Source organism: Heterodontus francisci, chromosome 1 (genome assembly GCF_036365525.1).
Source record: "Heterodontus francisci isolate sHetFra1 chromosome 1, sHetFra1.hap1, whole genome shotgun sequence".
Taxonomy (NCBI): Eukaryota; Metazoa; Chordata; class Chondrichthyes; order Heterodontiformes; family Heterodontidae; genus Heterodontus; species Heterodontus francisci.
This window is the reverse complement of record NC_090371.1, coordinates 243,611,360-243,628,495: the sequence shown is the minus strand read 5'-3', so window position 1 is coordinate 243,628,495 and position 17,136 is coordinate 243,611,360. Positions and strand designations below refer to the sequence as shown.

Genomic DNA, 17,136 nt, shown 5'->3' with positions numbered 1-17,136 from the left:
TTAGGCTCGAGTCGGGTTGGGCTTGGGCCGGGTCGAGCTCGGATCCGCTGTGGTTCGGGTCGGGTTCTTTTTCCCGACCCGAGTAGGCCTTTACATATCGCGCCCCATTCAAGCATGCATACGCGATACGCACATGCAAATAGAGACAGAAAAGAGCAGAAAAAAATAAAGTGGAAAGGTTTGAGGCAATATCTGAAGAGTTTGTTACCGTGCTTCGAACTCACTGTACAGTCCTTTTGTAGGTAGTTCTTGCTTGTAGGTAATTCTTGCTTTTCGTTGGGGCCCTGTATTTTTCTTAAACCTTGTTCACTGTAGGAGATTTTTCGCTCTTGGTGTTCCTGTGTCTAAAATAGATTCCAAAACTGGCGAGAACGAGATGAGAGCAGACAGGAGAGAGATGCTCTCAATCCAGGAGCTTTCTGACAGTTCTGTGGCAAGTTCAAATTAAAAAGAAACTGAGGTAGCCCAGCAGGTTAGTCATGTGACTAGCTGGTGTGGCCACGTCCATTTGTGTAATTGGCCAGCTTAGCAGTTAACCTGGAATGCAAGCTCCTCCACCCTCAACGTCTGATAATCAAAAGTCCATTGTGGATTAATTTGAAGCAGGGAGTAGCCCCTTTGTCCTTTCCGAGTACTGTCTGTTAATATGCAAAAATGTCTCTCCCGCCAAGGATCCATTGTGGGTTTTTTTTAAAAACAGTTTTTTTTCACTCCAGTAACAGTTTAAAATTAATGTTCATGTGGTGAAATTAATATTCCTCATTCTTGGCAGGTGGAGCCTGCATCACACAGTGCTTCTCCATGTTGAACACCAACTGGAAGAAGAGTAGCAAGGGCACAGAATGTACTCCAGGTGGGGAACTTCAACGTCCGTCACCAAGAATCCATGACCGAGCTGGCCGAGTCCTAAAGGACATAACGGCCAGACTGGGTCTGTGGCAGGTTGTGATGGAACCAAAAAGGGAAAAACTGACTGGCTCTCATCCTCACCAATCTATCTGTCGCAGGTGCATCTGTCCATGACAGTATTGGTAGGAGTGACCACCGCACAGTCCTTGTGGAGACGAAGTCCCACCTTCACATTGAGGATACCCTCCATCGTGTTGTGTGGCACTACAACTGTGCTAAATGGAATAGATTTTGAACAGATCTAGCAACTCCAAACTGGGCATCTATGAGGCACTGTGGGCCATCAGCAGCAGCAGAATTGTACTCAACCACAATCTGTAACCTCATGGCCCAGCATATCCCCCACTCTACCATTACCATCAACCGGTGACCAACCCTGGTTCAATGAAGAGTGCAGGAGGGCATGCCAGGAGCACTGACAGGCATACCTCAAAATGAGGTGTCAGCCTGGTGAAGCTGCAACACAGGACTACTTGCGTGTCAAACAGCGGAAACAGCATGTGATAGGGCTAAGCGATCCCACAACCAACGGATCAGATATAAGCTCTGCAGACCTACCACATCCAGTCGTGAACGGTGGTGGACAATTCAACAACTAACAAGAGGAAGAGGATCCACAAATATCCCCTATCTTCAATGATGGGGTAACCCAGCACATCAGTGCAAAAGACAAGCCTGAAGCACTCACATCCATCTTCAGCTGCAAATGCTGAGTGGATGATCCATTTCTGCCTCCTCCTGAGGTCCCCAGAATCACAGATGACAGTCTTCAGCCAATTCAATTCACTCCGCGCAATATTAAAAAAATGGCTGAAGGCACTGGATACTGCAAAGATTATGGGCCCTGAGAACATTCCCACAACAGTACTGAAGACTTGTGCTCCAGAACTAGCTGCACCCCTAGCCAAGCTGTTGCAGTACAGCTACAACACTGGCATCTACCCGACAATGTTGGAAGTTGCCCAAGTATGTCAAGCAGGACAAATCCAACCCGGCCAATTACCACCCTATCAGTCAACTCTCGTTCATCAGCAAAGTGACAGATGGGGTCGTTTACAGTGTTATCAAGCAGCACTTGCTCAGCAACAACCTGCTCAGTGACGCTCAGTTTGGGTTCTGCCAGGGCCACTCAGCTTCGGCCTCATTACAGCCTTTGTCCAAACATGGAAAAAAGACCTGAACTCCAGAGGTGAAGTGAGAGTGACTGTCCTTGACATCAAGGCAGCATTTGACCGAGTACGGCAGCATGGAGCCCTAGCATAACTGGAGTCAATGGGAATCGGGGGAAAACTCTCCGCTAGGTTGGAGTCATACCTAGCACAAAGGAAAATGGTTATGGCTGTTGGAGGTCAATCTTCCCAGCTCCAGGACATCACTGCAGGAGTTCCTCAGGGTATGTCCTACACCTAACCATCTTCAGCTGCTTCATCAATGACCTTTCCTCCATCATAAGGTCAAAAGTGGGGATGTTCGCTCATGATTGCACGATGTTCAGCACCATTCGTGACTCCTCAGATAATGAAGCAGCCCATGTCTAGATTCAGCAAGACCTCGACAACATCCAGGCTTGGGCTGATAAGTGGCAAGTAACATTCGTGCCACACAAGTGCCAGGCAATGACCATCTCAAACAAGAAAAATTCCAACCATCTCCCCATGACATTCAATGGCATTACCATTGCTGAATCCCTCACCATCAATATCCTGGGTGTCACCATTGACCAGAAACTGAACTGGACTAGCCACATAAATACTGTGCTTTATCTCTAAATCAAATCAAATCAAATCTTGGGGGGCTGTAAGGCTGGAGGAGACCACAAAGATAGGGAGTGGCGATGACATTGAGGGAATTGAAAACAAGGATGAGAATTTATAGAATTTTGGCATTGCTTAACTGGGAGCCAATGTAGGTCGGTGAGCGTAGGCGAGAAGGGTGAGCAGGAGTAGGTGCAAGTTAGAATACAGGCAGCAGAGCTTTGGATGACCTCTCAAGTTTGTGGAGGGTAGAACTGGAGAGGCCTGCCAACTGTGCAGTGAAATAGTTAAGTTTAGAGGCACAGGCACAAATAAGGTTTACAACAGAAGAATCTAAGGAAGGATATACCTGCCATAGAGGGAGTGCAACAGAGGTTCACCGGACTAATCCCTGGGATGGTGGGATTATTTTATGAGGAGAGATTGAGGAAACTGGGCCTGTATTTTCTAGAGCTTCAAAAAAAGAGGGGTGATCTAACTGAAACTTAGAAAATTCTTACAGGATGTGACAGGGTGGACATAGATAGGATGTTTCTCCTGGCTGGTGAATATGGAACCAGGGGACGTAGTCTCAGAATAAGGGGTAACCCATTTAAGACTGAGATGAGGAGGAATTTCTTCACTCAGAGGGTGGTGAATCTTGGAAAATCTACACCTCAGAGGGCTGTGGAAGCTCAATCATTGAGCATTAAAGAACAAAGAACAGTACAGCACAGGAACAGGCCATTCAGCCCTCCAAGCCTGCGCCGATCTTGATGCCTGCCTAAACTAAAACCTTCTGCACTTCCGGGGACCGTATCCCTCTATTCCCATCCTATTCATGCAAGTTGAAAACAGGAATTGCTAGATATCTAGATACTGATGACATCAAGGAATATGGGGATAACACAGGAAAGTGGCGTTGAGGTAGATGATCAGCCATGATCTAATTGAATGGCGGTGCAGGCTCGACAGGCTGAATGGCCTACTCTTGCTCCTATGTTCCTATACGCTGAAGTAAGGGCACAGTAGGGCAATGTTACGGAGGTGGAAATAAGGAGGCTTGGTGATGGTGTGTATATGTGGTAGGAAGCTCAACTCAGGGTCAAGTAGAACAGCAAAGCTGCGAACAGTCTGGTTGAGCCTCAAACAGTTGCCAGGGAGGGGGACGAAGTTGTTGGCAGGGGAACAGAGTTTGTGACAGGGACTGAAAACAGTGGTTTCTCTCTTCCCAATATTTAGCTGGAGGAAATTTCTGCTCTTCTAGTACTGGATGTAGGACAAGCAATTCGACAATTTAGAGACAGTGGAGGGGTCATAAGAGATGGAGGGGAGGTAGAGCTGAGTGGCATCAGCATACATATGAAAACTGATGCTGTGTTTTCCAAGGGTGTCGCTGAGGAACGGCATGGAGATGAGAAATAGGAGAGACCAAAGACACCAGTACAAAATCTTTTCGAAGGAGAATAAAACTAAGGTTTGTTATTGAAATTTGAGGAGTTATATAGAAACATTTAGTGGATACTCCCATGATAATCACCAGATGATGCAAGGTTTGATTTTTAGTTCACGCTGAGATTGCTAATCTCCACAGTAAAGTGCCACAAAACACCACACTGTCCTGGGCAGTAGAGGAAGGAAACTTAGCAAGGGTTCCCAATCCCAATTAATATCTACTGACTCATGCTGGAAGGCCCACGCGTCTAGCTATTAGGCGAGTACAAGACTAGGACTCAACTGTGGTGTCAACAATCAAATAGCACATGGGTACATGTTCAAAAGGTCATCCTTAATGCAGTGAGGTACTGAATGGCAGAAAGCACCCTTGAGTATGACAGCATAAGTCAACTTCAACTGGAGATGGAAAGAAAGGGAACAAAATTGAAAAATAAAGTACACAAATATAGTGCAAAATATTTATTAGAAAGTCAGAGAATCTGATCAAAAATATCAAAATTGAATTTCAAACTATAATTATGTAGAACTTAGGCACATTGCAAAAAATACTTTTCTTGAAATGTCGATGTTTTATTTCAACAATATTATTGGAGCAAATTTATAATTGGCAAGTATGGAACAAGCAAATTTAGAAATCAAGAAGTACAGACAACACAACAGGAGATCAATAAACAACAGTGATGAAATAGCCACTTAATCTACTCCCCATAGTTTAAGTAGAAGCTAAATGGGCGGCACAGTGGCATGGGCGGCACAGTGGCGCAGTGGTTAGCACCGCAGCCTCACAGCTCCAGGGACCCGGGTTCAATTCTGGGTCCTGCCTGTGTGGAGTTTGCAAGTTCTCCCTGTGTCTGCGTGGGTTTCCTCCGGGTGCTCCGGTTTCCTCCCACAGCCAAAAGACTTGCAGGTTGATAGGTGAATTGGCCATGATAAATTGCCACTAGTATAGGGAAGGTGAGGATGTGGTAGAAATATGGGATTAGTGTAGGATTAGTATAAATGGGTGGTTAATGGTCGGCACAGACTCGGTGGGCCGAAGGGCCTGTTTCAGTGCTGTATCTCTAAATCTAAATCTAAATTATGTCTCAGGCAGCTCTCAAACACCTCCTGGTGGACAGCTCAGTGTGTCAGCAGCAGAAGCTTGGGAAAGGTCCAGCTCCCCTCTCAGATGTAGTGGGTCCAGGGACATGGAGATAAGGGAGAAAATTGCAGTATTTGTACTGTCAAACCAAAATTAAAAGTAAAGTTCCACTGAATGCCATGTAATCCAATACTCAAGCCTTCTAATACTGAATTATACTAGGCACAGCATTATCACAACCTGTTGCCCCAAAACCACAGCCAGGATAGATATTGGTATCTCAAATACTGTACACAGAAACTTTTATATCATGCTATATTAGCATCCTATTCCATGCATTACTAAGTACAAAAAATATAATAAATGCTATATAACATAAAATAAAGATAATTTAATACAGAAAACAAAGGTTGCAAATCCCAATATTTCAGTGAAGTCACAGTCCAATTACCACTACCCCAAGACTGGACCAACTTGATTTTCAAAGCAACATCTAAAGCATACTGTCATGGAGATTGCAAAACAGAAAATTAGGAACTAATTTACCATACAATGCATCCACATTCCTTTTTTTAAAAAAAAGAATCTACAATGGTAGCACTCACACATTATTTGGCACTTTACACTCTGTACATGTAATGGTCTGCAAACAACCTCAAGGTATCTGACCCATTGTAACCTGGGCCCTATCCCTCAATTCACACTGCCTCTATTCAAGGAGAATTTATGTTATAATTGTTTAACTTTCAGTATCCATATGAATTAGCTCTTACCTGATTGACACGTCTTCATTGATATAATAAATTTCACGAAACATGACCTTTCCAGACAGCACAGAAAATGAAAATGAACCTATTAGAAAGGTAGACAATTAATCAGCTTCTCTGATACAGTAGCTTCAAAATCTTTGTTGAACAGAATATGAAGAAACAAGATTTCATTTGTCATCTGTGCTCACAGGATATATGCCTCATGTTTGAATAACAAAGTGCTCAACTGATAACATTTTTCACACTTGCCTGGATGGGTGCAGCTCCAACAACACTCAAAAAGCTCGACAACATCCAAGACAAAGCAGCCCGCTTGATTGGCACCCCATTCACAAACATTCACTCCCTCCACCAACGCACACCAAGGCTCCTTAGACAGCACCTTCCAAACTCGCGACCTTTACCACTTGCAAGGACAAGGGCAGCATGGGATCACCACCTGCAAGTTCCCCTCCAAGTCACACACCATCCTGACTTGGAACTATATCGCCGCTCCTTCACTGTCACTGGGTCAAAATCCTGCAACTCCCTTCCCAACAGCACTGTTGGTGTACCTACCCCACATGGACTGCAGCGTTTCAAGAAGGCAGCTCACCGCCACCTTCTCAAGGGCAAATAAGGATGGGCAATAAATTCTGGCCTAGCCAGCAACGCCCACATCCCAGGAACGAATAAAAAAAATTGAATATTGCTGTTGTGTAACTGTTTCATAAACATAAATTGATTGGAAGCTGGGAGATTCTGTACATAAACACATATGCCAAAACTGCTTTTCTATATTCTTTTGAATTTTACCAACTTATGTAAAATGACAGGAAAACAGAACATTGCCAATGAAAGAAAACTCCATTTGTCTTAACTCATGGATAGAACAAAAAGAAATATTAATAGTTATTTTGAATAAATTCTCAAACTGCCTCTGTTCAGATGTTAAACTAATAAATTAGACTTACCAATGTGGACATATCCATTTTTATAGAGTCTGTTGAGAACTAGAGTCAGTATCAGTCCTAAATTACGGGAATTGTAGTAAGTCAGATAGATGATCCATCCACATGATAGGATTGTGGCTGTAAAAAAAGAACTGGCATTAATCTAGTGCCTTATCACATCATTCAAAACGCTTCACATCCAATGGTTTGAAGTGAGTAAATACAGCAGACAATTGCACACAAGTCCCACAAAAATTAAACAACGGCACCACAGACCATCTAGCAGCCCCTCAATAGTGCCCTGGAACATCAGATAAGATTATTTGTCCAAGTCATAGAGCGGGACTCAAATCCAAAAATCTTCTTACTCAGAACAAACAACTCCTGAAATGTTATAACAATCATCAATTCAAGAAAATAAGCATGTTACAATCATACACACAATATGTATAAACCATTTTGACATGCAAACTAAAAAGTGAAAGTTTATATTATAAAGCTGGGTGATTTCCTGCAGAGATTATTTCCTATTATCAAATCAAGGTTCTGTTCTAAATTTACTGTATAAATCAATCTTACAAATGTTTCTGTAAATCATTCAAGATGACTATCAAAGTAATTTTAGAAACTAGTAAAAAAAAAAGTCAAACTTTTTTTTGTCAGGTAGTGGTGATCCATTACTGATGACTTGAGGCATAAACATTCTGGACACTGCTAAGCAAGTCCCGGCTCTCTGTGCCTGAAGGAGGGGGGGGGGGGGGGGGGGTGCCGGGGATGTCCAAGTTGAGGTGAGAACTGCTGAGGCAATAAGTTTAAACGCTGCTTTTCACAGCCCCGGAGCTGCGTGTCCCACAGAGACACGTGTCAACATTAAGAGCAGGACACCCGAAACATATGTCTGACACACCTGTTCTAGACTGTTTCGGTAAGTACAGTATATCCCTATGGAGGGAAGTGTTGCCATTCTATACCAGGCAAGCAGAAATTCTACAGGTATAGAATAGTTTGAAGACTCCTAAACATGCCAATAGGTTTCCTAGACAAACTGATAGACTATAAAAATAAATTCCTAGCCAGCATAACAAAGACCATACTTCCCCACACCCCCCCAAAAAAACACACATGCGCGTACAGAGGAAGGAAAAGGTCAAAGAGGGTATAGATCTCATTGTCATGGTACAACCTCATGACTGTCATAAAGAATTCACTGCTGACAGAAACAATAAATTCATTAGTGAACTAATCAACTGCCTTTCCAACAGAGGAAATAAAACTGGAAGAAAAAATTAAATACAGATTACATTTAAAACAAATGGAAAAACTCACCAACAAAGAGCCAAACAACGTTAGAATTATGCTCGGTAAGAAAACCTTCCAAATCTGTAAGGGAGGGGACAATGCTCTCATTTCCTCCTGAATGAAGTTCCATTATTCCGTTAAGTCGGAGCTGTGAGGAGGAAGAAGAAAAAAATTAAACCTTATAACTGTATTGAAGAACATATTGTGTTACATTAAAAGAGACTGTTCTAAAACTGGGCACCTGCTGTATGCTTGCATAGTGAGGGATGGGAAAATAAAAGTTTCGCTCAAAATACTTGTTTCTCTTGTTACAACCACGTGGTGTGACATGGGTGATTCCCACTGTTCAACTGCCCACCTGACCACAGCAGTATTAAGCATTTAGCTCCTGTGTGTTTTATTTTTCAAATAAACAGACAGTGTCATGTTTTCTTGTAGGTTTTTTTAAAAAGTCAATTGTTTATTGATGAATACGACTTATCCCGAAATTGTCACAACGACATTTGCTCACGCACACACAAAAAGACACAGATAGAGAAAGGAAAGAACTAGGTAGGTTTTATGGCGGCGGGGCAGGGTGGGGGGGTGGGAAGAGAAAGGTTACAATAAACCTGTTGAATTCTCTTGAGACTTGTGTTATAAGAGGGTTGCAGGCATATGATGATTATAGATTTCTCTCTTGGTTGAAGGTTCTGTTGAAGATGGTGGATCACTTCTAGCTCTCTTCTGCGTGATGTAGATGTCGGATTTTTTCCAGCAGGGCATGTGCTTTTTGGCTTTCTGGAATGCCAGCAGTTACAAGTAGCTTCACCTTCCGGGTCAGTCTCTCTCTCTCTCTTTTTGGCTGTCTTTTTTTTTTAAAAGATAAAACTGTCACTTCTCATCTCCTGTTAGGAGACATTCTGGTTTCTTTCCCATGGTGATCGCACAATAGACCAGAATGTGGCTACTTCACACCTCCTTTGTTTAGATGACATTCAATTCTGGAATGGTTGGGCTTGAGATGGGTTCATCATCACTTTTTGGCTCTGAAGATTTGTCCTTTGTCTTTGTCAGACTATTCAAATATACGAAAGGTTAATCCCCCTTCTCTTTGGTGGCTCTTTTAGACCATTGTTCACTTTTTAAAAATAAAGGTTCATGCTTTAAAGACAAAGTCTGTTTTTTCATAACTCTTCAGAGTTACTGTGTGAATGTTGGATCATTGCACCTCCGATGTGTGAGACAATCTCATGTAGAAATATTCTCCATTGACTCCTTGGCAATTGTGTGGCACTATCACCGTGCTAAATGGGATAGATTTCGAACAGATCTAGCAATGCAAAACTGGGCATCCATGAGGCGCTGTGGGCCATCAGCAGCAGCAGAATTGTACTCAACCACAATCTGTATCCTCATTGCCCGGCATATCCCCCACTCCACCATTACCATCAAGCCAGGAGACCAACCCTGGTTCAATGAAGAGTGCAGGAGGGCATGCCAGGAGCAGCACCAGGCATACCTCAAAATGAGGTGTCAACCTGGTGAAGCTACAATACAGGACTATCTGCGTGCCAAACTGTGTAAGCAGCATGCGATAGACAGAGGTAAGCGATCCCATAACCAACAGATCAGATCTAAGCTCTGCAGTCCTGCCACATCCAGCCGTGAATGGTGGTGGACAATTAAACAACTAACTGGAGGAGGTGGCTCCACAAATATCCCCATCCTCAATGATGGGGGAGCCCTGCACATCAGTGCGAAAGATAAGGCAGAAGCATTTGCAACAATCTTCAGCCAGAAGTGCCGAGTTGATGATCCATCTCGGCCTCCTCCTGAAGTCCCCAGCATCACAGATGCCAGACTTCAACCATTTCGATTCACTCCGCGTGATATCAAGAAATGACTGAAGGCACTGGATACTGCAAAAGCTATGGGCCCTGACAATATTCCGGCAATAGTACTGAAGACCTGTGCTCCAGAACTTGCCTCGCCCCTAGCCAAGCTGTTTCAGTACAGCTACAACACTGGCATCTACCCTGCAATGTGGAAAATTGCCCAGGTATGTCCTGTACATAAAAAGCAGGACAAGTCCAACCCGGCCCATTACCGCCCCATCAGCCTACTCTCAATCATCAGTAAAGTGATTGAAGGTGTCATCAACAGTGCCATCAAGTGGCACTTGCTTAGCAATAACCTGCTCAGTGACACTCAGTTTGGGTTCCGTCAGGGCCACTCAGCTCCTGACCTCATTACAGCCTTGGTTCAAACATGGACAAAAGAGCTGAACTCAAGAGGTGAGGTGAGAGTGACTGCCCCTAACATCAAGGCAGCATTTGACCGAGTATGGCATCAAGGAGCCCTAGCAAAACTGAGGGGGAAAACTCTCCGCTGGCTGGAGTCATACCTAGCGAAAAGGAAGATGGTTGTGGTTGTTGGAGGTCAATCAGCTGAGCTCCAGGACATCACTGCAGGAGTTCCTCAGAGTAGTGTCCTGGGCCCAACCACCTTCAGCTGCTTCATCAATGACCTTCCTTCAATCATAAGGTCAGAAGTGGGGATGTTCGCTGATGATTGCACAATGTTCAGCACCATTCATGACTCCTCAGATAATGAAGCAGTCCGTGTAGAAATGCAGAAAGACCTGGACAATATCCAGACTTGGGCTGATAAGTGGCAAGTAACATTCGCGCCACACAAGTGCCAGGCAATGACCATCTCCAACAAGAGAGAATCTAACCATCTCCCATTGACATTCAACAGCATTACCATCGCTGAATCCCCCACTATCAACATCCTAGGGGCTACCATTGACCAGAAACTGAACTGGAGTAGCCATATAAATACCGTGGCTACAAGATCAGGTCAGAGGCTAGGAATCCTGAGGCGAGTAACTCACCTCCTGACTCCCCAAAGCCTGTCCACCATCTACAAGGCACAAGTCAGGAGTGTGATGGAATACTCTCCGCTTGCCTGGATGGGTGCAGCTCCAACAACACTCAACAAGCTCGACAGCATCCAGGACAAAGCAGCCCGCTTGATTGGCACCCCATCTACAAACATTCACTCCCTCCACAACCAATGCACAGTGGCAGCAGTGTGTACCATCTACAAGATGCACTGCAGCAATGCACCAAGGCTCCTTAGACAGCACCTTCCAAACCCAAACCCATGACCTCTCCCAACTAGAAGGACAAGGGCAGCAAATACATGGGAACACCACCACCTGCAAGTTCCGCTCCAAGTCACACACCATCCTGACTTGGAACTATATCGCCGTTCCTTCACTGTCGCTGGGTCAAAATCCTGGAACTCCCTTCCTAACAGCACTGTGGGTATACCTACCCCAAATGGACTGCAGCGGTTCAAGAAGGCAGCTCACCACCACCTTCTCAAGGGCAATTAGGGATGGGCAATAAATGCTGCCCTGGCCAGCGTCGCTCACATCCCATGAATGAATTTTTTAAAAAGGAATGAGAGAAGAAAACCCAAAAGAAAACAAACCATAGCAGCAATCTTACAAGACTGAAAAACTGTGAGGGTTCAGAGCCATGACAACATTGCGGGTTGGGGGGGGGGGGGGCGGGGGGAGGGGCTGGGTGCGGGGCGCGGGATGGAAACTGTGAGAGCAAGGAGGTGGGGCAGAGGCTGGGAGAGAAAGCATGGCTCAGGCTTCTGCACTTCAGACTTTGGGAGAGACTGGAGACACGATGGCAAGGTTTTCAATCTGTCAATAGCGTCTTGCAGGATTTGCTGTGGCATGCGAGAGAGGGGTTCCATTTCATGGAACACTAGCATCTGTACTGGGACAGGAAAGAGTTGTACCATTGGAACAGACTGGAACTGAACCAGGCTGAGACCAAAGACCTAGCATAAAAGATAAACTGGTTGGTAAAACGTATTAATAAATGGGTGGAGAGGCTCTGTCAGAAACAATAGTAAAAATGATAGTTTAAAGGTTTTTTAAAAAGGGATAAGAAGAGTGTGTTCAGGTCACAGAAATATAGATACTCCCGGTGAAAGGAAAAGTAAAATAAAGCAGTTAGTTACAGCAGGTGTGACAGATAAGAAATATGTGAAGTTGAACAGTAAGAAAGACATGTTATGGTATCTTGGCACAACAGTTTAATATACTAACACAGGTGATATAAGAAATAAATTGCATCGACTCTCAAATACAATTTAGAGTGAATGACAAGTGGTCTTTACTGAGACATGGTTGCAACCTGGTCATGATAGCAAATTAAATATTCTAGGTTATAAATTCTTCAGAAATAAAGAAACTGGAACAGGAGGAGGAGCAGCCTTTTTGATTAAAGATACCATTACAAACATTAGTAAGAGAGGATATAGGTAAGGGAAAACAATCAGCAGAGAGTCTATGGTTAGAATTGAGGAATGAGAGGGGACTTAAAACTGTAATGAAAGTTATTACAGGCCTCCTGATAGCACCCATGAAGAGGCTGAATGCATTAGTTCTGAGATTAGTGACTTATAGCAAAAGTAAAGTTGTTTTACTGGGAGGCTTTAATTTTCATAGAGAAGGGTAGAGCAGAGGAGCTCAGCTTTGAAAGGCAGTAAATTTCTTGCATTCAGGATAATTTTCTGGAGCAGTATGTTTTAGAACCGACAAGGGGGTAGGCCACATTGCATTTAATAATGAGTAATAAGCCACACTTAGTTCATAATCTAATAGTGGTCATAATATGATCAAATTCAATATTAGGTTTAAAAAGGAGAAACTTGACACAGTTACTAAGATACTAGATTTTGGCCAGGTTAACTTAAATCAGATCAGACAGAGACAGCATCCAGATCAAAAACTGTTGATGGGTAAAACTGCAGTGGAAGATGTTCAAAAAAGAATTTAGCTTATTACAGGAGTGGCATATACCTCTGAAGATGTACTCTGCTTAGCAAATAAACAGGTATGAAAGAGGTGAAAGGTAGCATAAAACTGAAGAAAAGAGCATACAAAAGTTCAAAGAATTGTGTAGACCCAGGGAACTGATAGATATAAAAAAAAGCAAAGGAAGACAATGAAGATGGCAAGAGCTGCAAAAGGAATACAAAAAGATACTTGCTAGGGATATCACAATTAACACAAATTTTTTTTTTTAACAGTACAACAACTTTGCTTTTGCAACAAGTCTCTAATCTCTGAACTAATACATTCTGCCTCTTCATGGGTGCTATCAGGAGGCCTGTAGACAACTCCCAATCCAGTTTTAAGTCCATTCTTATTCCTCAATTCTAACCATAGACTTTCCATTGATTGCTTTCCCTTACCTATATCCTCTCTCACATGGGTACTGTGGGCCCTTTAAAAACAGGTGCAGGTAATACTGAAGATGAAAATAAAGAAATGGCAAGCTTGTTGAGTAATTACTTTGAGTTAGTATTCGCAGAAGAGAAAGAGGATAATATACCTGGCATCTGAGGGAAACTAATAATGAATCAAGGATTAGAACAGACTAAAGTTAACGTAAGCAAGAAGGGAGACCTGGTTAGAAGACAAGTTAGGTGGTAGAAGACCGAGAGTAGGGATAATGGGTACATACTTGAATTGCAAGGAAGAGTCCCACAAGGATCTGTGCTGGGGCCTCAACTATTCTCTATATTTATTATTGATTTAAATAATACAATAGAAAGCCATATATCCAAGTTTGACAGATAGGTGCTATAAGAAGTCGTGTAGACAGGAGCATAAAATTACAAAGAGGCATTGATAGATTCCATAAGTGGGTAAAACCGTGGCCGATCTCTTTAAGCAGGCAAGTGAGAGGTCATCCATTTTGGATCAAAAAAGGATAGATCTGAGTACATAAAATGTTGCAAAGCTTGGAACAGCAGAGGTCTGAAGAGATTTAGGAGTCCTTGTACACACAGATCCCTGAACTGCAATAGTCAGTTATAAAAAAAATCCAAAAAGGCGAATGAAATGTTAGCCGTACAACTAGAAGGCTGTAGAATAAAGGCCTAGTTAGACCACATCTGGAGTATGGTGTACAGTCCTGTGCACTGCACCTTAGAAAGCATATATTGCCCTTGGAAGAAGTGCAGTGCAGGTTCACCAAAATGTTATCAGGGCGCCAACCGCTAGATTATAACCAGAGATTACATAAACTAGGCATGCATTCCGTGGAACATAGAATGTTAAGGAGCAATTCAATTGAGATTTTTAGGATTTTGAAAGTAATTGATAGGGTAGAGAGAAGTTCTTCAGAGGTACTTTCATATCTATTACCGAAATATTTTCAGTTAAGCCAGCAGCAACTTTTAAGGAGCTTTCCTTCCGAACTGTAGAAAACTATTCATTTCCTTTTGATACTACTAAATTGCAAATTTTTGTAGATTGTCTATTTAAAGCAAAAGAGAAGTATATTTTAGATAAGAAGTCAGTTGGCTATTTTAAAAGTCTGCAGCATCCGGTATTAAAAATTATGATTAATACTACTTCAATGACAATAACATCATTCCTTTAAAGTGCATGTGATCCAAGATAACTGTATGCAGAGAAGCAGGTCATGCAACTAAAACATTCATTTAATGAATAGGAAAGCTGGCAGAGTGCTATTCCACTATATTAATTTCCTTAAACGTGAAAGAAAAAGTCAAGTTGTGGGGTGATGAGAAGGAAAGTACACACTGAATTTTAGAATTAGAGATACAGCACTGAAACAGGCCCTTCGGCCCACCGAGTCTGTGCCGAACATCAACCACCCATTTATACTAATCCTACACTAATCCCATATTCCTACCAAACATCCCCACCTGTCCCTATATTACCACCTACCTATACTAGTGACAATTTATAATGGCCAATTTACCTATCAACCTGCAAGTCTTTTGGCTTGTGGGAGGAAACCGGAGCACCCGGAGAAAACCCACGCAGACACAGGGAGAACTTGCAAACTCCACACAGGCAGTACCCAGAATCAAACCCGGGTCCCTGGAGCTGTGAGGCTGCAGTGCTAACCACTGCGCCACTGTGCCGCCCTAACTACTGCTCTAAGTAGTTTTCCTCTACCGAAAACTGTTGAATCAGATATTCCTTGCTAATGGACCAGCCAGCCGATATATCCAGAATAGATCCGTAGAAAACACAAATAGTCACAGCTTCATATGAGCTTGACAGCCTGTCTATAACCACCACTATCGGCTGTAAAATGTGATAACAGCAAAATTTTCCACAACTGGGCAGTTCTCTGTTTATGCAGCTGCTCTAAACACGTGGACATTCTCGCCAAAACAGCCAGAGAGCCCTAACCTGAGGATCTGCACAAACTAATCTGAATGGAGCACTGGAGAAGCAAGATTGGCGTGCACGGAGTATGCATAGAAATCTAAACATTAGAGGATGAAAGATCTCAAGAACTGGAGTTATATGTTGAACCGGTGCAGTAGAACGTTTTCTACAAAAATAAAATTTCCTGCAACAATAAACTTCTATGGTCTTTCTCTCCTCCCTACCGAGTTCCAGTGCTCCGCTTCTCCTCTTCTACTGAACAGATGAAATTACACGCTGGTACAGTTAGTTGCAGTCAACATGTTCCCTGTACTCCCAACACTTTAAAATGTGTTTTGTTTAAAATTAGTGTTCATACCATTTAAACTGCTGTCAAGCAGACTCATGTTGACTAACACCAGCCCTTAACTTTCCTCAGAGTGTTAGGTGGGTGGTGAAAGGCAGATGTTGATGATTGCATGATATAAGTGCTGAGAATGATTAAGATGCACATGAGCATGCAGTTGAGTGCAAAAAAAAAGACTCAACTCACTCACTGGGAAGCAGAGACCTGAAGGATTTATCTTGCAATCCTACTTTGTTCACTACAATGTGAAAAGCTAAGTCTGGAACTATGAGCACTGGCTAACTCACTCACCCTCCTGTTTCTTTCTCTATGCTTCTAATGTTATTCTCGTATACTGGTGGATTCAATTGTATGAACTTGGCATGAATAATCCTAACTCCAATAATGAGGAAGTAGCAGAAAACACAGATCATTCAAAACTGGAACTTCAAATAAGCAAACCCAAAAGCATAAAATAAAACAAATTAACAAAGCCAAAAAGTCTCAACTCCTGTCAAATTTAAATAGACAATAATTACTGCTCATTGTGGATGGATCACAGCCGCAAAATGAATATGGTAGGGGTGGGGGTGAATGCCATTTTCATAAGGGTAATAGCATTGATGTTTTCACAAAAACAATAAGAATTACAGTGAGATTACTTGAAACAAGTAAATATTTTAAGTGGAAATTACTCTTTCTAGACTTTCCTTCTTCTTTAATCAAGGGCTCCAACATGTACAGAAAGGTACAGAGGACATATCAAGAAGCTGACCTGATAATTCATGACAGTCATGATATTTAGATTGTAAGATTTATATTTATAATTGACCTTCGACGGAAAAAATTAATAGCAAGTGTTTTTGTAGTTCACAGCTATAAACACAGAACTTCTATTTCTGATGTTATTTGTCCAAACACGTACATAATAAGCAGAGGAATGTTGGAAGAAAACCTATTGGTTGAATGCTTATCCAACAGTAGGAATTTTCTGTTGTGTAAAAATCCTACCACAAGAGCTCGTAACATATATTATATTGATGATAGGAGCAGAGCAGAACTCTTTCGAACTAAGAGCTACAAAATAGAGCACATAAATCAGGTAAAGTCACTACAGGTTACAGTAAAAACAAAAACAAATTAGTATGAATGCTGGAAACAGAAAATGCTGGAAATACTCAGCAGGTCTGGTGGCATCCCTGGAGAGAGAAACAGAGTTAACGTTTCAGGTCGATAATCTTTCATAAGAATTAGCTTTAGCAATAAGGCATAAACGACACAATTACATCACAGAGGGCACAAGTACTAAAAGCAGCAAAGGTTCTGTCTCTGTCACTACATAGGTATTCGAGTGTCAGCAGAGTGACTTCTAGAAAACTAATGGTGCTTAGCACCAACGCA

The 17,136-nt window shown here is 42.5% G+C and overlaps 1 protein-coding gene across 14 annotated transcripts in view; it reads right to left on the bottom strand.

The window, feature by feature from the left end:
* The window catches only part of kiaa1109 (KIAA1109 ortholog), a 637,888-nt gene that overhangs the window by 582,512 nt on the left and 38,240 nt on the right, over positions 1–17,136 (bottom strand). For all 14 annotated transcript variants that reach the window (XM_068042417.1, XM_068042485.1, XM_068042453.1 and 11 more), the window contains 3 exons: positions 8,210–8,330; positions 6,905–7,021; positions 5,955–6,033 (listed from right to left, as the gene is read on the bottom strand). In XM_068042417.1, coding sequence (XP_067898518.1) covers positions 5,955–6,033; positions 6,905–7,021; positions 8,210–8,312 — 299 coding nt within the window. In that variant the 5' untranslated portion in view covers positions 8,313–8,330. The remainder of the gene's footprint in view (positions 1–5,954; positions 6,034–6,904; positions 7,022–8,209; positions 8,331–17,136) is intronic.